Below are 20,942 nucleotides of genomic sequence, written 5' to 3'. Positions count from 1 at the left end.
ATTACTTGGGAGCAGGATTGCCATTTCAGATTGAGGTAGAGGTAAGAGTCACTGGCTGGCTGTTTTGCTTTTCTGACCTTCAGGCTGAACCCCAATTTCTGCCTCTGGGTTTTTATTAATCTTGCTCTACTTCATGAGTTATAATTACCAAATAAATGCAAAATCATGTACTGTAAAGCCATCAACTAGTGAGAAAAGAAAATCTGAACCATGGGCACCTAATCTGGATGCTGATCATTCTTCTTACACTCAGCCATGACTGGTGTGAATCCTGCTCCCTTGTGATGGTAGCAGGTATGTAAAAGAGAGACAGTCATAAATCATAGAAACTTTAATGATCTGTATTGACCAAACTCTGCCATGCATCATCTTTTTTATTATTAAAGCTATTGCTCTACATTATTTTCATTAGAAAAACTATCCATGACAATGGATCATATAGAGAAGAAAATTTAGAAAAGAAAAAATTGTGGTGATTTTTTTCAGTATGGTTTTACATCAGTAGTTATAGCAGAAACTACAACGTGTTATTTGTTGTGAAGTTCTATCAGCTGAATCTATGAAACCAAATACACTAAAATACCACTTTGATAGCAAGTATCTGAGCTTTGCCAGTAAGGATACCAACTATTTTAGAAGGAAAGCTGATAGGGTCAAGAAAGCCAAACTTGATACCAGTGGCAAGTACCACAAGCAAAATAGTAGCAGCTGTTGAAACTTCATATTTGGTGGCACTCAATGTCCCCAGATCTATGAACCTTCACATCAATGCTGAAGATTTACTTTGCCAGTGACCAAAAACATTGAGTTATGATCAGAGATGAATTTGTTATGCAACTGAGTGCAATTTCCTTAACTAATAACACTGTCCACAGAAGAATAAATGACATATCTGCTTATATTCTTGGTTAGGTAATCCAGGAAATTAAATTTGCTCCACTTTCAATATTTAGTATCAAGTCTGATGAGTCTACAGATGTTGCACATTGTCCACAGTTGCTGGTTTATGTGAAGTATATTAGGTATAGTGACTTTAAAGATGAGTTTCTTTTTTGCAAGAAAGTTATTCTTTCTTGAAAGAACAACTGATGACTTTGACATGGTTTACACTCTCTTGGGACAAGGTTTGTGATGTTTGCAAGATGGTGCTCCAGCTATACTAAATGTGGATCTGGATTTCCACATTTGGTACTGAACGATCACCAAGTCATGAGAAGTCACTGTATAATTCATAGGTAAATATTAGCAATGAAGACATGCCACAAGAGTTACAAAGCTCTGCTATTTCACAGTGAAGTGAGATAGTTGTCAAGAGGAAAAGTTTAAAAACATCTTTTTGGCTTTGTAACGAACTGAAGACATTTTTAAATCAAAAAGCAAGACCACAGTTTGAAACACGGTTCAGAAATAAAAGTGAATTTCAGAAAATAACTTACTTGTTAGACATCTTTGCCATTTTGAATGAAAGATAACAACCACAGGCCATTAATATTGCTTAATATCAATGGACTCAATCCACATATAAAAAGACACAGGTTAAGAGAATGGATATGAAAACAGGATCCAGCATTCTGCTGTTTACAGGAAACACACGTGAGCCGGGCAGTGGTGGCTCATGCCTTTAATCCCAGCACTCAGGAGGCAGAGGCAGGTGGATTTCTGTGAGGTTGAGGCCAGCCTGGTCTACAAGAGCTAGTTTCAGGACAGGCTCCAAAGCCACAGAGATAGCCTGTCTTGAAAAATCAAAAACCCCCCTCAAAACTCAAAAAACCACACTTCAACCTCAAAGACAAACACTACCTCAATGTAAAGGGTTGGGAAAAGGTTTTCCAATCAAATGGACCTAAGAAACAAGCAGGTGTGGCTATACTAATATCTAACAAAATTGATTTCAATCTAAAATCAGTCAGAAGAGATGGAGAAGGACACTTTATACTCATAACAGGATCAATTCATCAAGATGAAGCCTCAATCCTGAATATCTATGCCCCTAATATAAGAGCACACACATATGTAAAAAAAAAATTACTAAAACTTAAATTGCACATCAAACCCCACACACTAATAGTAGGAGATTTTAACACTCCTCTCTCACTGATGGACAGTTCAACCAGACAGAAACTTAACAGAGAAATAAGAGAACTAACAGACATAATGAATCAAATGGACTCAGACACCTATAGAACATTCCATCCAAACAGAAAAGAATTTAGTTCTTCTCAGCCCTTCATGGAACCTTCACCCAAACAGAAAAGAAAATACAGTCTTCTCAGCACCTTATGGAACCTTCTCTAAAATTGATCATATACTCAGTAACAAAGCAAACATCCACAGATACAAAAAAATTGGAGTAGCCCCCTGTGTCCTATAGGATCACCATGGAGTAAAGTTAGAATTTAACAACAATAGTACCCCCAGAAAGCCTACAAACTCATGGAAACTTAATAGTCAACTACTGAACCACCCATGGGCAAAGGAGGAAATAAATAAGGAAATTAAAGTCTTTCTTGAATAGAATGAAAATGAAGGCACAACATATCCAAACCTATGGGCCTCTATGAAAACAGTGACAAGAGGAAAGTTCATAGCATTAAGTGCCCACATTAAAAAAAAAAACGGAGAAAGCTCACATTAGAGATTTAACAGCACACCTGAAAGCTCTAGAAAAAAAAAAGAAGTAGACTCACCGAGGAGGAGTAGAAGACTGAAAATAACCAAACTGAGGACTGAAATCAACAAAATCAAAACACAGAAAACAATCCAAAGAATCAATGAAACAAAGAGCTGGTTCTTTGAGAAAGTCAAAAAGGCTGACAAACCCTTATCCAAACTTATCAAAAGGCAGAGTGAGAACATCCAAATTAACAAAATCTGAAATGAAAAGGGCAACAACAGACAGTAAGAAAATTCAGAGAATCATTAGGTCTTACTACGAGAATCTATACTCCACAAAACTGGAAAATGTAAAAGAAGTGGACAATTTTTTAGGTAGATACCACATACCAAAGTTAAATGAAGACTAGGTGAGCAATTTAAATAGACATATAAGCTGTAAGGAAATTGAAGCTGTCATCAAAAACCTCCCAACCAAAATAAACTCCGGGGCTGGATCGTTTTAGTGCAGAATTATAGCAGAACTTCCAAGAAGAGTTAATACCTATACTTCTTAAAGTGCTCCACATAATAGGAACAGAAGGGTCATTGCCAAACTCTTTTTATAAGGCTACAGTTACTATTACCAAAACAGCACAAAGACTCAAACAAGAAAGAGAATTACACACCAATCTCACTCATGAACATCGATGCAAACATTCTCAATAAAATACTGTCCAACTGAAACCAAGAACACATCAAAAATCATCCATCATGATCAAGTAGGCTTTAGCTCAGAGATACAGGGCAGGATACATATGAAAATCTATCAATGTAATTCATCATATAAATAAACTGAAAGAAAAAACCATATGATCATTTTATTAGATGCTAAAAAAGTAATTGACAAAACCCAACACCCCTTCATGATAAAAGTCTTACAGAGATTGGGGATACAAGGATCATATCTAAATATAATAAAAGCAATATGCAGCAAGCCAACAGCTAACATCAAATTAAATGGAGAGAAACTGAAAGCAATTTCACTAAAATTAGGAACAAGACAGGCTGTCCACTCCCTCCATATCTCTTTAACATAGTGTTTGAAGTTCTAGCAATAGCAATAAGACAACATAAGGAGATCAAGGGAATTCAAATCAGAAAGGAAGAAGTCAAACTTTCATTTTTCATAGATGATATAATCATGTACATAAGTGACCCCAAAAACTCTGCCAGAGAACTCTTAGGCTGATAAATACCTTCAGTGATGTGGCAGGATACAAGATCAACTAAAAAAAATCAGTAGCCCTCCTATACATGAAAGATAAAGAAGCTGAGAGGGAAATCAGAGAAACATCACCTTTCATAATAGCCACAAATAACATACAATATGTTAGGGTAACACTAACCAAGGAAGTGAAAGACCTATTTGACAAAAACTTTGGGTCTTTGAGGAAAAATATTAATGAAGACACCAGAAAATGGAAGGATCTCCTAAGCTCTTGGATAAGAAGGATCAACATGGTAAAAATGGCAATCCCACCAAAAGCAATCTATAGATTCAATGCAATCCCTATCAAAATACCAACATAATTCTTCATAGACCTTGAAAGAAAAATAATCAACTTTATATGGAAAGACAAAAAAAACCCCAATATAGACAAAACAATCCTATACAATAAAGGAACTTCCATAGGCATTACCATCCCTGACATCAAGCTCTATTACAGAGCCACAGTAATGAAAACAGCTTATGAATTGCATAAAACAGAGATGTTGAGCAATGGAATTGAATTAAAGATGCAGATATTAATCCACACACCTAGAAACACCCGATTTTTGACAAAAAAGCTAGAGTTATACAATGGAAAAAAGAAAGCATCTTCAACAAATGGTGCTTGCATAACTGGATGTCAACCTGTAGAAGAATGAAAATAGATCCATATCTATTGCCATGCACAAAACAAGTCCAAATGGATTAAAGACCTCAATATAAATCTGACCACACTGAACCTGATAGAAAGTGCTATGTAGCCTCCAATGCATGGGCACAGGAGACCACTTCCTAGATATGACCCCAGTAGCACAGAAAATAAGAGCAACAATAAATAAATAAGACCTCCTAAAAATGAGAACCTTCTGTAAAGCAAAGGACACAGTTAATAAGACAAAAAGGCAACCTACTAAATGGGAGAAGATCTTCACAAACCCCACATCAGACAAAAGACTGTTCTCCAAAATATATAAAGAACTCAAGAAATTAGACATTAAAATTCTAAATAACCCAATTCAAAATGGTGTACTGAACTAATCAGAGAATTCTCAACAGAAGAATTTCAAATGGCCAAAAGATACTTAAGGACATGTTCAACTTCTTAGCTATCAAGAAAATGCAAATCAAAACAAATCTGAGATATCATATTACACCTATCAGAATAGCTAAGATCAAAAACACCAATGATAGCTTATGCTGGAGAGGATGTGGAGTAAGGGAAACACTCATCCATTGCTGGTGGGAATGCAAAATTGTGCAACCACTTTGGAAATCAGTGTTGCAGTTTCTCAGAAAATTGGAAGTCAACCTACCTCAGGATCCAGCAATACCACTTGGGAATATATGCAAAAGATGCTCAATTATACTACAAAAGCATCTGTTTAATATGTTCATAGCAGCATTATTTGTAATAGCCAGAACCTGGAAACAACCTAGATGCTCCTCAACAGAAGAATGGATAAAGAAAGTGTGGCACATTTACACATTAGATTACTACTCAGTGGTAAAAAACAATGCCATCTTGAATTTTACATGCAAATGAATGGAATTAGAAAACACTATCCTGGTGAGGTAACCCAGACCCCAAAATATGAATATAGTATGTACTCACTCATAAATGGATACTAGCCATAAACAAAGGACATTGAGCTTATTGTTTATGATCCTAGAGAAGCTAAGAAATAAGGTAAACCCAAAGAAAAACATATATAGACACACCTGGAAATTGGAAACTGACAATATTGCCTGACAAAATTTGGAGCATGGGGCAGGTGTAGGTAGAAGGGGAGAAGGGAAAGGTTGAGGAGAACTTGAGGGAATAGAATAGTCGAGATGGAGGAAAGACAGATATGAGAGCAAGGAAAGAGGTATCTTGATTGAGGGAGCCATTTTGGGGTTACCAAGAAACCTGGCTCTAGAAAAATTTCAAGGAATCCACAAGGATGACCCCAACTAAGACCCTAAGCAATAGAGGAGAGAGTGCCCGGACTGGCCTTGCCCTGTAGTCTGACTGATGATTATCTTAAATATCACCATAGAACCTTCTTCAAACAATAGATGGAAACAGAGGCAGAGACCCACATTGGAGTGCTGGACTGAGCTCTCAAGGTCCAGTTGAAGAGTGGAAGGAGTGAGAATATGAGCAAGGAGGTCAAGACCATGAGGGCTTCACCCACTGAGACAGTTTGCCTGAGCTAATGGGAGCTCATCAACTCCAACTGTATTGGGATTGAATGAGCATGGTATCAAACTAATTTCTCTGAATGTGGTTGTCAGTTGGGGCACACAAAGGGTCCACCTACAGTGGCACTGAGATTTGTCTCTACTACATGTAGATGTATACCTTGTTCAACTTAGATGTAGTAGAGAGGGCCTTGGACTTTCCATAGGGCAGGGTGCCTTGTCCTCTCTTAGCATTGGAGGGGGGATGCGTGGGAGGATGTGTGGAGGGAGTGGGAGGAGGGAAGGGAGTAGGAATTTGGATTGGTATTTTTTAAAGTAATAAAATAATAAAAAAGAAACAAGCCTTAGAAAGACTTATAAATGAAAATAAGAATACCAGACACAAACATAGGAATTTAGACAAGAGCCTACCTTGCCACTGCATGATAAAACTGAAGAGAATGGCCCAAGGTTGTTAAAAACCAACCTTAGTTTGTCCAGTAACTATACAAGAACTACCAGGTGATGATAGACAACCATAATGTTCCCAAGACATTAAATGGAATCCTATTGAAATACAAGATTTGAGAAGATTTAAAGAAGCAATCATTTCCTGTGGTATGCATTTACTCTTTGTGAAGTAGGTATTAAATTTATGGACATCTCAGAACAGAACTATCCTCCAAGACTGGAATGGTCTGGCAACAGCAATATTGGAGGCTGGTCCTCAGTTACAATGGTGAACATAGTGGAAAGAGGAAGCTAGGGCTATAGAACAATGAAATAGTGCTAGAGGTATTAATGTTTCCACAAATCAGTTCATAGATAAAGGTCAATATACTGAATTACAAAGGCAGATTGAATTTGATTTTCACACTTTGCTACTATGTTGTTTAGCAGCTTTAAAGCATGCTTTGAAAAGGTTGAAGAATCAAGAAAGAGGTCTGAGTCATTCACTAAAATTATACAAGGCCCCAAAGAAGACTTCACTGATTTTTTGCAAGACTTGAATTCAGCTGTAAATAGAATAGCATCTGATCCAGAAGTCAGACAAATATTAAACAAATTTTTGGCTTTTAAAAATACCAATTCAAAATACAGAAGGATGATTAGGCATTTAAAGACAAGATTAGTACCAATAGATGAATGGATTAGAAATATAAATAATATTGGCTCTTGTATTTATGATGTTACTCTGATAAATGTAATTTCTAAAAGTTTAAAAAGATCAGAATGTTAGATGTTTTAATTGTGATAATCAAGGTTATTTGAAAAGGGATTATAGAAAAGGCATTCCTAGAAACAATGTTTTTTTTTCCTAGAGAGAATTCAAACAGAAGGTCTCAGTCTTTCAGAGTATGCAGAGGGTGTGGCAAAGGCTGGCATTGGACTATTGAATGCAGATCAACAAGGGACAAGCAAGGTAACCACGTACCGCTGGGAAATGCCCTAGCATAGTTACTTTAGAGAAGAGGTTTTGCTTTTGTTTCCATAGGAAATGAGCACCTGTGGATTCATTCTTTGCTAAGAAAGATAAAGTTTGATAAGGAAGACTCCCTGAAAAATCTTCAATAGGAATGGAAGGCCCAGATGATCCAATGTTTCAGAACACCCCTGTTGCAGCTTCTTCTGAGTTCTCTGCATCCAGCACAGTGTCAAGGTTGTTGGCTGAGGTGATCAAGCTTCACAAACACTCCAGTCAGGACTTGACCATAATCCTAAATTTTCTTTGGGTCCCCGTAAGAGTATCAGTGCCCCAATCAGCAGAAAGTAGCCTAGAAAACTATTCCCACATTCGCCAAAATTGGATTATGGATGTTTTTCTTTGTTTAGCATGTTGGTTACAAGTTGTTATGGATAATGATCAGAGAAAAGCTAAACAAAGTAAATTAGATTCAGGGTTTTTGTATTGAAAAGAAAAAAAGGAGAAATGCTGTGGTATCATGCTCTTGTACACTGTAAAGATTTGTCCCTTGGAGCCATTCGAGGGTTGGCAGAGACTTGACTCTAGAGGGGTTCCCAGGTGTCCAGGAAGACACCCCCAACTAGTTCCTTGGGCAGCTGAGGAGTGGGTGCCAGAAATGTCCAGATCCTATTGCCATACTCATGAATATCTTGCATATCACCATAGAACCTTCACCTGGCATTGGATGGAGAAAATGACAGAGCCCCACATGGGAGCACCGGACTGAGCTCCCAAGGTCCTGATGAGGAGCAAAAGGAGGGAGATCATGAGCAAGGAAGTCAGGACCGTGAGGGGTGCATTCACCCATTGAGACGGTGGAACAGATCTAACGGAAGACCACCAAGTCCAGTTGGAATGGGACTGATGGAACAGGCGACCAAACCAGACTCTCTAAATGTGGCTGATGGTGGAGGAGGACTGAGAAACCAAGGACAACAGCGATGAGCTTGAACTCTACAGCATGGACAGGCTCACTGTGAGCCTTGTCAGTTTGGTTGCTCACCTTCCTGGACTTAGGGGGAGTTGGGAGGACCTTGGACTTAACATAGTGAAGGGAACCCTGATGGCTCTTTGGCCTGGAGAGGGAGGGAGTGGGGGTATGGGTGGAAGGGAGGGGAGGGAAGGGGGAGGAGGAGCGGAGGAGATGGAAATTTTTAATAAAAAATGAGAGAAAAAAAGATTTGTCCCTTGTATTGTATTAATAAAACACCAATTTTCCAGTGCCCAGGGAGGAAGTATAGGTGGGGAAACTAGATTAGAAGAATTCTGGGAAGAGAAAAGGTAGAGATGCAGTCACCAGACAAAGGCAGAGGAAGCAAGATGAGAATGCCTTATTGAGTAAAAGATTATAAGGCATGTAGCTAACCCTAGATAAGAAATATGGTTTAATTTTAGTTCTAAGAGCTAATTAATAATAAGCCTGAGCTAACATGTCAAACATTTTATAATTAGTATAAGCCTCTTTGTTTTTCTTTGGGATGAATGGCTATAAGACTGTGTGGGACAGAAACTTCCATCTTCAATTAACAGAGCACCTAAAAGATCTAGAAGAAAAGAAGCAAACTCACCCAGCAGGAGTAGATGCCAGGAAATAGTCAAATTGAGTGCTGAAATCAATAAAATAGAAACAAAGAGAACAATACAAAGAGTCAATGACCAAAGAATTAGTTCTTTTAGAAAATCAACAAGATAGTCAAACCCTTATCCAAACTCACCAAAAGGCAGAAAGACAATATATGAATGAACAAAATCAGAAATGAAAAAGGAGATATAATGACAAACACTGAGGAAATCCAGAGAATCATCAGGTCATACTTTGAAAACCTATATTTCACAAAATTAAAAAATTTAAAGTAAATGGACAATTTTTTGAATAGGTAGGTACCACATACCAAAATCAAATCAAGAACAGATAAACAAGTTAAATAGACCTATAACTCCTAAGGAAATAGAGGTAGTCATTAAAAGCCTCCCAACCAAAAATTAGCTCAGGACCAGATGGCTTCAGCATAGAATTATACTATGACGTCAAAAAGAGCTGTTTCCAATACTCCTCAAATTGTTCCACACAATAGAAACAGAAGAAACATTAACAAAACTCCTTTTATGAGGCTATAGTTACCCTGATTCTCAAACCACACAAAAATGCAGCAAAGATAGAGAACTACAGACCAATCTTCTTTATGAATATAGAAGCAAAAATACTCAATATATTACTGGCAAACCAAATCCAAGAGCATCAGAGATGCAGGATTGGTTCAACATATGGAAATTTATCAATGTAATCTACCATATAAACAAGCCAAAAAGGAAAAAAAAAAACCACATGATCATTTCATTAGATATTGAAAAAACATTTGACAAAATCCAACACTCCTTCATGATAAAGATTTTGAAGAGATCGAGGATACAAGAAACATATGTAAACATAACAAAAGCAATTTGCAGCAAGCCAACATCCAGCATCAAATTAAATGGAGGGAAGCTTTGAGAAAAAAAAGACAATGTTGTTGACTCTCTCCATATCTATTCTGTATCGTACTCAAAGTTCTAGCAAGAGGAATAAGACAATGAAAAGAAATTAAAGGGATACAAATTAGAAAGGAAGATGTCAAACTATCACTTTTTGTAGATGACATGATAGCATACATAAATGACCCCAAAATCTCTACCTAGGAACTCCTACAGCTGATAAACATCTTCAATAATATGGTGGAATACAAGTTTTACTCAAAAAATCAGTGGCCCTCCTATACACAAATGAAAAATGAGCAGAGAAAGAAATCAGAGAACAATAACCCTTTACAATAGCCACAAATATAAGATATCTTGGGATAACTCTAACCAAACAAGTGAAAGACCTGTATGACAAGAATTTTAAGTTTCTGAAAAAAGAAATTGATGAAGACATCAGAAAATGGAAAGATTCCCATGGTCTTGGATATATAGGATTAACATAATAAAAATAACAATCTTACCAAAAGCAACCTACAGATTCAATGCAATCCACATCAAAATCTCAACATGGTTTTTCACAATCTTTGAAAAAACATTACTCAACTTCATATGGAAAAATAAAAAAATCCAGGTTAGCTGAAATAATTCTGTATAATAAAGGAACTTCTGGAGTCATCTCCTTTCTCCACCTCGAGCTCTACTATAGAGCTATAGTAATAAAGACAGCTTCCTATTTTCATAAAAACAGACACATGTATCAATGGAATTAAATTGAAGCCCCTGACATTAATCCATGCATATGTAATTTTTTACAATGAAGTCAAAAAGATACAATGGAGAAAGGAAAACATCTTTAACAAATGGTGCTGGCATAATTGAATGTCAACATGTATAAGATTACAGATTCATCACCTTGTACAAAATTCAAGTCCAAGTTGATCAAGAATCTTTACATATATTTTGAAAAAGACAAGATCTCCTGAGTAAATCGAGAGCATGGGGACCTTAAGAGAGGGTTGAAGGGGAGGGGAGACAAAGGGAGGGGAGCAGAGAAAAATGTAGAGCTCAATAAAAATAAAAAAGTTAAATAAAAAGTAAAGGCATGCACCATCAAAAAAAAACTCAACATAAAGCCAGTTACATTGAACCTGATAGAAAAGAAAGTTGGAATTGAATGCACAGGAGGCCACTTCCTAAATAAAACACCAGTAGCACAGACACTGAGATTGACAATAAATGGGACCTCCTGAAACTAATAATCTCTGTAAGGCAAAGGACATGGTGAAGAATACAAAATAACAGCATACAGAATGAGAAAAGTTCTTCACCAACCATACATCTGACAAAGGGCTGATCTCCAAAATACGTAAAGAACACAAGAACCTAGACAGCAAAATACCAAATAATCCAATTAAAAAATGGGGTGGAGAGCTAGGCAGAGAATTCTCAACACAAAAAACATAAATGGCCAAAAGACATTTAAAGAATTGCTCAACATACTTAGCCAAAAGGGAAATGCAAATCCAAACAACTTTAAGATATCATCTTATACCTATCACAATAGCTAAGATCAAAACCACTGATGACAGCCTAATTTGGAAAGGATGTGGAGTAAGGGGAACATTCCTCCACTGCTGGTGGGAGTGCCAACATTTACAGTCATTCTGGCAATCAGTATGGCGGTTTTTCAGAAATTTGGAAATCAATCTACCTCAAGATTCAGTGTTATCACTCTTGGGCACATACCAATGGATACCCAATCATATCACAAGGACACTTGCTCAACAATATTTATAGTAGTATTATTTGTAATACCAGAACCTGGAAAGAACCTAGCTGCCCCTCAGCTGAAGAATGGATATGGAAAACACTATGGAGTCTTACTCAGTTGTGAAAAATAATGACATGATGAAATTTGCATGCAACTGGATTGAACTAGAAAAAAGAATTCTGAGTGTGGTAACTCAGACTCAGAAACACAAACATGATATGTACTCATTTGTAAGTAGATGTTAGATATAAAGCAAAGAATAGCCATACTATAATCCACAGCTTCAGAGAAGTGAGAGCCTTCTTCCAGTAATTGATGGAACATAATGCAGAGATCCACAACCAAGCACCAGGCTGAACTCTGGGAATCCAGTCAAAGAAAGGGAGGAGGGAATACATGAACAATGGAGATCAAGATGATGAAGAAATCTACATGAACAGCTGAACCAAGCCTGTGAAAACTCACGAACTCTGAATAGACAGCTATAGAGCCTCCATGGGACCAAACTAGGTCCTCCATATGTGGGAGACAGTTGTGAACTTTGGACTATCTGAGGGGCCCATGGCAGTAGAACCAGGATCTGTGCATCAGCTAGCTGGTTAGCCTCTATTCTCTATGTTAGGATGCCATGCTCAGACTTAATGCAGAGTGGAGGGACTTGGTCCTGCCCCAACTTAAGGTGGCAGATTGTATCAACTCCCCATGGGAGCCCTTACCCGTTGAGAGGAATAGATGGGGGGATGGGCTGGAGGAAGGCAAAGGGAGTAGGAGGTAGGGTGAGGAGGAACTTTGGTTGGAATGTAAAATGAAATTTAAAAATAAATTAATTAAAAATATAATCTCATTAAAAATAAATTACTTTATATAATCTCAGATATAAACAGCAGCAAGAAAATTACATTTAGGTATTGGAGAGATGGTTTAGTGGTTAAGAATACCGACTGTTTTTTTCAGATAGCAGAAGCACAATTAATAAAAACTCAGAGAGAGAAATTGAGGTTCAACCTGAAGGTCTGAAAAGCAAAGCAGCCAGTCACTGGCTCTTACCCCGACCTTAGTTTGAAATGGCAATCCTGCTTCCTGGAATCCCAGAATGAGACTGTGTGTTGAGAGCTGTTTCTGCCCGTTTTATAATTCTCCCTGGGACTGGGATTAAAGGCATGCACCACTGGAATTAAAGGCATGCACCACTGGAATTAAAGGCATGCACCACTCAATTTCTATGGCAACTAGTGTGGCTACTGAGATTAAAGGTGCATGTCATTGTGGTTTGATGGAGGACTCTCATTGGTTAATAAAGAAACTGCCTTGGCTTTTTGATAGGGCAGGATTTAGGTGGGTGGAGTAGACAGAACAGGATGCTGGGAGTGAGGCAGATGCCTCGGGCAATCGCCATGCCTCTCCTCTCTGGGTCAGATGTGATGGAGTCAGCCATCAGGTCAGACATGCTGAATCTTTCCCGGTAGGACACCACTTATGGTGCTACACAGATTATTAGAAATGGGTTAAGCAAGATGTGAGAATTAGATAATAAGAGGCTGAAACTAATGGGCCAGGTAGTGTTTAAATGAATACAGTTTGTGTGTTGTTATTTTGGGTCATAAGCTAGCCAGGCAGCCGGGATCTGGGAGGCAGGAACACAGCCCACAGCTCCTCACTACAGAATGGCGCCCAATGTGGGGCTCGAACCCACGACCCTGAGATTAAGAGTCTCATGCTCTACCAACTGAGCTAGCCAGGTGGTCGGGAGCTGGGTGGCAGGAACACAGCCCACAGCTCCTCACTACAGTGGTTATTGGGATTAAAGAAGTGTGTTACCATAACCTGGTCTATAAGGCTGAACAATGGGATTGTTTTACTCTCAGATCTTCAGGCAATCTTTCTTTAATAAAATACAATTGAAATGCCACTATAGATTTAATTCCCAGCATATGGGGGCTCACAACTGTTTATTACTCTAGTTCTAGGGTTTCTCTGATTTCTGATTGCATTAGGTATGTAAGTGGTAGATAGACATACATATAGGTAAAATGTACATATGCATATACTAAAATTTACATTTATTTATTTTTTGTGTGTGTATGTGTGTGTGTGTGTGTGTGTGTGTGTGTGTGTATGAACATACCATGGTAAGCATGTGCTGGTCATAACCTTCAGGAGTTGGTTCTTTCCATTTACCATGTGAGACTTAGGGATTGAACTCAGGTTATTAGACTCAGTAACAGATACTTGTATTCACTGATCCATCTTCTGCCCTTATTTATTTTATTCTTTTGAGAAAGAGGTTCATTATGTAGCCCAAACTGGCTTTGACCTCTTGATCCTTCTGCACCCTCCTCCTATGTGCTGAGATTATAGGCAGTAGTGCCATGCCAAACTACTTTTTTTATAGCTCAGTGTATTGTGTTGAGTTATTATCAATAAAAATCGACTAATACAATATCTAAATTGTACCAATTTCAAGAGTGACTAAAGAGTCAGCTGGAGGCACACTGATTACATTATTCTACTCCTATCATGAAGGTGACTGAGATTTACATTCATTGAAAGAGACTCGTATTCTATGTGAATTTATTTTACACATATGCTGACATCACAGTCTACATACTGCCAATGTTTCACAATCGTTATAGCATTCATACAGAACTGTTTCTCATCAGTTACTTATGAATGAGATGTGATAAGACAAATTGATGTTATGAACACGTGCCCATTGTAAGTCTGAATTTTACATTAAACTTTTTGCACATTTGTTGCGGGAGCTCCTTCCACTCCTTCAGCCAATAGCTGCTGAGATACCAGCCCAATGGGGCGTGGTCTCTCTCTTTAAAAAAGCGACCACTTCCCTCCATTTGCTCTCTGACTTCCGGCTCCGCTTTCGGCAACTAGGCTCCCTTCCTGATTGTGCAGAGGGCTGTTGTTTGGGACGGTGATCTGTAAGTTTTTCCCCTTCAAATAAATAACCATTCTATTAATCATAATTCCAAACTGGTGTGGGATTGTTTGTGACATATGCCCTCACACATTGAAAGTCAGAAAAAAGGAGTGCAGATAAGTTTCCTTCTGAGAAGTGAAAGTTTGAGACCCCACAAAGGGAACTAATGTTTTCTATGTCCCTTTTCAATTAGTATTAACAAGTCTTCAGAGATTGAATCAACATAAAACCATTTGGCTAATTATAAGCTCTGTGCATTGAACTCTCGAGCCTATGTAATTGTAAATAAAAAGCCAGTGTCCCTCCAGCTTTTCAGTTTTTAGTCCTAGTCCACTTGGAGCTGTCTCCTCTCTCTCTCTCTCTCTCTCTCTCTCTCTCTCTCTCTCTCTCTCTCTCTGACAATATTTCCTTCATGACTTCATGTCCATGTCTATCTTCTTCACAGTTCTGATGACAGAATCTTACTCTCCACCACTTGCTAACCATGGAAGAAATGATGGATCGTCATGCCTTCATCATGCCTGAGCATAGAGATGACACAGTCTGGTAAGAACCTTGGGAGAAACTGGATGGATCAGAGATTAGGGGACATTGTTGCTTCATCATCAAAGCAAAAAGTTTGCAACTTGATGGTACCTACTTGTAGTCTCAACACTTGGGAAGCTGGAGAATTGAAAATTTGAGGAAAGCTTGGGCTATGTAGTAAGAATTTATTTCAAAAAACTAAACCAGGGACTGTGAGATGGCTCCATTTGTCAGAACTTGTTATCAAGTCTGATAATCTGAATTCAATTTCAAGAACCCACATATATTCAGAAGTGGAGAATCGACTTAACAGCGTTGTCTTCTGTGCTTGACTTCCAGTAATTAGTAATAAATAAATAAATAAATAACAAAAGCAAACCAAGGCAAACCAAACCAAATCTAAACTAAAATAATTACAGGTAGCTAGAATAACTAGATGAAAGGATGTACCAAACGCAAACTTTTAACTCAGAGAACAATGATTTTAATTAAATACATTTAATTACATTAAATACATTTCTTCATATTCACATGTTCAATTTAATAATTTCATACATATATTCATGTGTAAAGAACAAATCAAGATTTATTAGCCTATCAGTCTCCCTAAACACCATTTTTGTGTGTGTTGGGAAATTTCAAGCTCCTTTCTTCTAGTTCATTATAAAGTCTATAATAACTATTTGCAGATGACTGGCTGCCTTAACTATATGTAGACCGTTTCAACTTATTGCTCATATCTAACTGTATATTGATGCTAATTATTTCAACTACTATTTTTGCCTTCCTCCCTACCACTGCCTACACAATAAATCAAGCCACATAACTGTCACCCACATTCAGAGGGCCTAGTTCGGTCCCATACAGGTTCCCTAGCCATCAGTTTATTGTTCATGACTCCCACTAGCTAGGGTCAGTTGTCTCTGTGGTTTTCCCCATCATGTTCTTGACCCCCCCTTTGTTCATCTGGTCCTCCCTGTCTTCAACTGAACTCCAGGAGCTCAGCCTTGTGTTTGGCAATGGGTCACTGCCCTGGCTTCCATCATTTACTAGATGAAGGTTTTATGATGACAATTAGAATAACCATTAATCTGATTAAAGGGGAAGGTCCTTTTAGACACCCTCTCCACTGTTGCTAGGAGTCTTAGCTGCTGTCATCCTGTGGATTCCTGAGAATTTCTCTAACATCATGTTCCTCCCTAAACCCATAATGGCTCCATCAAGATATCTCTCTTGTTGCTCTCCTCCTCCATTCCTTCCCCAACTCGATCTTCTCAATTCCTCATGTTCCCATTCCCCAACCCCTCCCTTTTATCCCACTCTAATTTATCCAGGAGATCTTAACTATTTTCCTTCTTGGGGACTTCCAAGAAGTCCCTCTTAGAATTCTCCTTTTTATCTAGCTTTTCTGGGATTGTGTATTGTAGCTTGTTTATCCTTTTCTTTACATCTAATAACCACTTATGAGTGAATACATATTATATTTGTCTTTCTGTGTCTGGGTTACCTCAGTCAAGATGGTTTTTTCTAATTCTGTCCATTTGCCTGCAAATTTCAAGATGTCATTGTTTTTTCAGCTGAGTAATACTCCATTGTGTAAATGTATCACATTTTCTTTATCCATTTTTTGGTTGATGGTCTTCTAGGTTGTTTCCAGGTTATGGTTATTACAGATAATGCCACTATGAACATAGATGAGCACATATTCCTGTGATATATGAGCATCTTTTGTATATACACCCAAGAATAGTATTGCTGGGTCTTGAGGTGTACTGATACCTAATTTTTTGAGAAACCTCCATACTGATTTCCAAAGGGGCTGTACAAATTTGCACTCCCACCAGCAATGGGGGAGTGTTCCCCTTACTCTACATCCTCTCCAGCGTAAGCTGTCATCAGTGTTTTTTCATCTTAGTCATTCTGATAGGTATAAGATGGTATCTTAGAATCATTTTGATTTGCATTTCCCTGATGGCTAAGGATTTTGAGAAATTCCATAAATATCTTTTGGTCATTTAAGTTTTTCTTCTGTCAAGAATTCTGTTTAAATCTGTACCCCATTTTTAATTGGATTATTTGGTATTTTGGTGTCTATTTCTTTATTTTTTATATATGTTGGAGATCAGCCTTCTGTCAGTGGTGGGGTTGGTGAGGATCTTTTTCCATTCCATAGGCTGCCATTTCATCCTGTTGAATTTATCCTTTGCCCTGTAGAACTTTCTCAGTTTTTGGAGGTCCCATTTATTGATTGTTGCTTTCAGAGTCTGTGCTTCCTCTTCTGTTATGGTCCTTGACCTTTGGGGAAGTGATGTGATGCAGATGTCTCATTTGTAGCTGAGAATGCTGCAGAAACTTATTCTCTGCACTTTGATCACTTGTAAATTTTTGTCTTAACTACCATCCTCTGCACAAAAAGTTCTTTGATGAAGGTCTGAGAGCTTCACTAATCTATGGTCATTGAGATACAAATTTAGAGGATAATTTGATACCATGTCCATTTTACAAAATACTGCTAATAGGTTCACTTCTGGGGTCTGTGAGCTCTGCAACAATGGGGTCGTGGCCAGGTTTCTAGTGTCAGACATATTTTTTTTCTTTTGGAGCAGACCTTAAATCTAAGCAGAAACTCATTGATTTACTTCCTTAACATTTGCCCCACAGCATTACTGTAGCTTATAGGATTCACAGCTGAGTAAGACTGTTGATGACATTCCCCTCCCACAGCAGCCTGCATAACTCCATCCTGGATTATACAAGATAGCCGGTAGGGAGCAATCTTGAGTAGTGCCACCCTGATTTCCCCATGCCTTGAGACCAAATTGCATGGTATCTTCAGCAACAAGATGGCTACACATTTAGAGAATGTTTTTCCATTAAGGATCAGAGACAAGACACAAAAATGATAAAACTCTATGGAGATAACTGATAATATATAAAATGTTTTCTGATTATGAACTTTTGACTTTAATTTAGAATCTACATCATATAGTTAAACAATTATACCATTTGGCAGTCTATGTTGGAGGCAATTCTTTTCAAAACTAATTCTTGTTTGCTTATAGATGTGGTGCTGAAGTAGATAATGTATGTGGAAACACCTACAGAAAAAATAAAATATAAACATTATCTCAGTGCTGATAGTTATCAATTTTATTTTCACATTTATATTGATATCAGACACATTATATGAGTTGAGAGAATGAACTTATTTCATAAAGCTTGAATTGCTGCAAATTTGGACAAAGGTAGATGAATAGAATTTGTTATATGGAAAAAACTCTGGCATCTAACTTTCTTTGTGACATCCAGGCTCTTTCCTATTATATTCCACTCTTGGACTCAAAATGAATAATGTGTCAAGGTTTGTATTTAAAGTTCCCATATCCTAAAATGTGCATGTGTATATATTATTTTAATATTAAAACTATAAACATACCATATATCATAAAGAACATGGACTGAGTCAGCACCCATTTTAGTTCTTAAATAAATTCTTGTTAAAGAATATCATATGCTTTGCAAATATTACTTTTATTCACAGTTAGAGAATGAAGTCTTATGGGCAATGTAGCTTTTGCTATCTTATTGGTCCTGCTTAACTTCAACGCAACTTCATGAAACTTTCATCTTTCATACCTTGATGAATTTGACATTATTTTGATAATGTCTAACTAAAACTTTAATTTTGCCTTAAAATCATTTCTTTAAAAATTTAAAACTGTTTGGTAGTGCCATCCATTTGCTCAATGAGTTTTATTTTACTCCCCTCTCATCTTCTTATTCTCTCCTATCTGGGAAATTCTTGCACACATGTGCATAAAACAGGGCTGCCTCTTCCTTTTTTTTTTGTTTTGAGACAGGATGTTACTATTGCCTTGGATGTCCTAAAACTTACTTATGTGTTACATACAGATCTACATGCTTCTGCCTCCCAGTTGCTGGAATTAAAGTCCTGTAAGCCTAAACTCAACTTTAATTACTTTCAATATAGATAATATTACTTTTATCAGGAAAGGATATTTCTTATTGCATATCTTATCTTAAAAGAATATTTCCTGTGGTTATCATTTTGTAGGTAATGATTTTGGTATTCAAACATAGTTCATTTGGGTTTCTCATATATATATATATATATATATATATGCAAATAACAAAACGATCAGTGATGAAATTATTCTAATATTAAATATGTAGAAACTGAGAAATACTGAGAGCTATTTATGACCCTGAAATTGTGTGGAATTTATCAGTATACTGTTTCCATTGAAAATTTAGAGGCATTGTGGAATGCTGGTTTTATTATTCATTTTCTCCAATTCTCTCATTTGTTTTCAAAAGGTGTCCAAATAATATTGAAGAGAAAAATTTAACATATATCTCAGAATTCCATCTCATGGGACTCTCAGATGATCTGCAGCTGCAGCCTATACTCTTTGGACTGTTCCTGTTCATGTATTTGGTCACAATGCTTGGAAACCTACTCATCATCCTGACAGTCAGCTCTGATTCACACCTCCACAGTCCGATGTATTTCTTTCTCTCCAACTTATCCTTGGCTGACATCAGTTTCACCTCTACCACACTACCAAAGATGATAGTGGATATCCAGACTCACAGCAGAGCCATCTCCTATTCAGGATGCCTGACTCAGATGTCCTTTTTTATGCTTTTTGGATGTTTGGATAGTCTTCTTCTAACAGTGATGGCTTACGATAGGTTTGTGGCTATCTGTCACCCTTTGCATTACCAGCTCATCATGGACCCTTGTCGTTGTGGCTTGTTGGTTTTTGTGTCTGTTCTCATTAGCCTTTTGGTCTCTCAGCTACATAATTCAATAGTATTACAACTTACCTACTTCAAGAGTGTGGACATTTCTCATTTCTTCTGTGATCCTTCTCAGATTCTCAGCCTTGCATGTTCTGATACTTTTACCAATAACATAGTCATGTATTTTGTTGGTGCCATCTCTGGTTTTCTTCCTATTTCTGGGATTTTCTTCTCTTACTATAGAATTTTTTCCTCTGTTCTTAAAATGCCATCTTCTAGTGGGAAGTATAAAGCCTTCTCTACCTGTGGTTCTCATCTGTCAGTTGTTTGCTTATTTTATGGGACTGGCCTTGGGGTGTACCTCAGTTCAGCTGTCTCATCATCTCCCAGGAAGGGTGCAGTGGCATCAGTACTATACACTGTGGTGACCCCCATGCTCAATCCTTTTATCTACAGCTTAAGAAACAGGGACATCAAGAGGGCCATGTGGCTGCTCCTCAGAAAAACAGTCTAATCTCAGGACCTGTAGCATTCATTCTGGATATTTTATCAATCTGATTCACAAAATTTCTAATTCTTACAATACCCATGGAATCTTCATCTGTTTCATATTGCTTTAATAACCACACAATTGAAATCAACTCTCTTTTATATATATTCAGAAATGAGGAAGTCAGTAAATTTTTTCACCCTTCCATATTATACAAAAATGTTCTAAGAAGCTCCTGTCATGCTTAGTGGTTAGAGGTATTGAGCACTAGGAAACACATGCTTATTAAAAGCTGGGTGAAATATGTGTAATATACATTTTTCTTATAGAAACAAGAACGTTACTTTCTACCCTTCTCTATGTGTCTCTTCAGAAATTCTCTACATGTGTTTGCTTTTCTTTCTTTTGTGTGTGGTCCCTGTAAAGTTGACTGTGTTGCAGTGGATGACTTCACTTCCAGACATATATAGACAGTGCTATTGGTTTCAGGGTATTAAAACAGAG

At 37.5% G+C, this 20,942-nt stretch overlaps 1 protein-coding gene and 1 non-coding gene across 4 annotated transcripts in view; one reads left to right on the top strand and one right to left on the bottom strand.

The window, feature by feature from the left end:
- The window catches only part of LOC119808763 (olfactory receptor 18), a 94,438-nt gene that overhangs the window by 35,042 nt on the left and 38,454 nt on the right, over positions 1-20,942 (top strand). Inside the window, exons 3-4 of one of the 3 annotated variants that reach the window (XM_038321180.1) lie at positions 15,102-15,202; positions 19,520-20,462. The exons of 1 other annotated variant lie outside the window; for it this stretch is intronic. In XM_038321180.1, the coding sequence (XP_038177108.1) occupies positions 15,141-15,202; positions 19,520-20,462 (1,005 nt within the window). In that variant the 5' untranslated portion in view covers positions 15,102-15,140. Of the gene's footprint in view, positions 1-15,101; positions 15,203-19,519; positions 20,463-20,942 lie in introns of those variants that run through there. One more of the 3 variants, XM_038321181.1, reaches the window with a different exon arrangement.
- On the bottom strand, positions 13,390-13,462 carry Trnak-cuu. The gene has a single exon. It is a non-coding gene; the product is annotated as a tRNA-Lys (tRNA).

The sequence above is a fragment of the Arvicola amphibius genome, chromosome 3 (assembly GCF_903992535.2).
Source record: "Arvicola amphibius chromosome 3, mArvAmp1.2, whole genome shotgun sequence".
NCBI classification, from domain to species: Eukaryota; Metazoa; Chordata; class Mammalia; order Rodentia; family Cricetidae; genus Arvicola; species Arvicola amphibius.
This window is presented reverse-complemented; position numbering and strand designations above follow the sequence as displayed.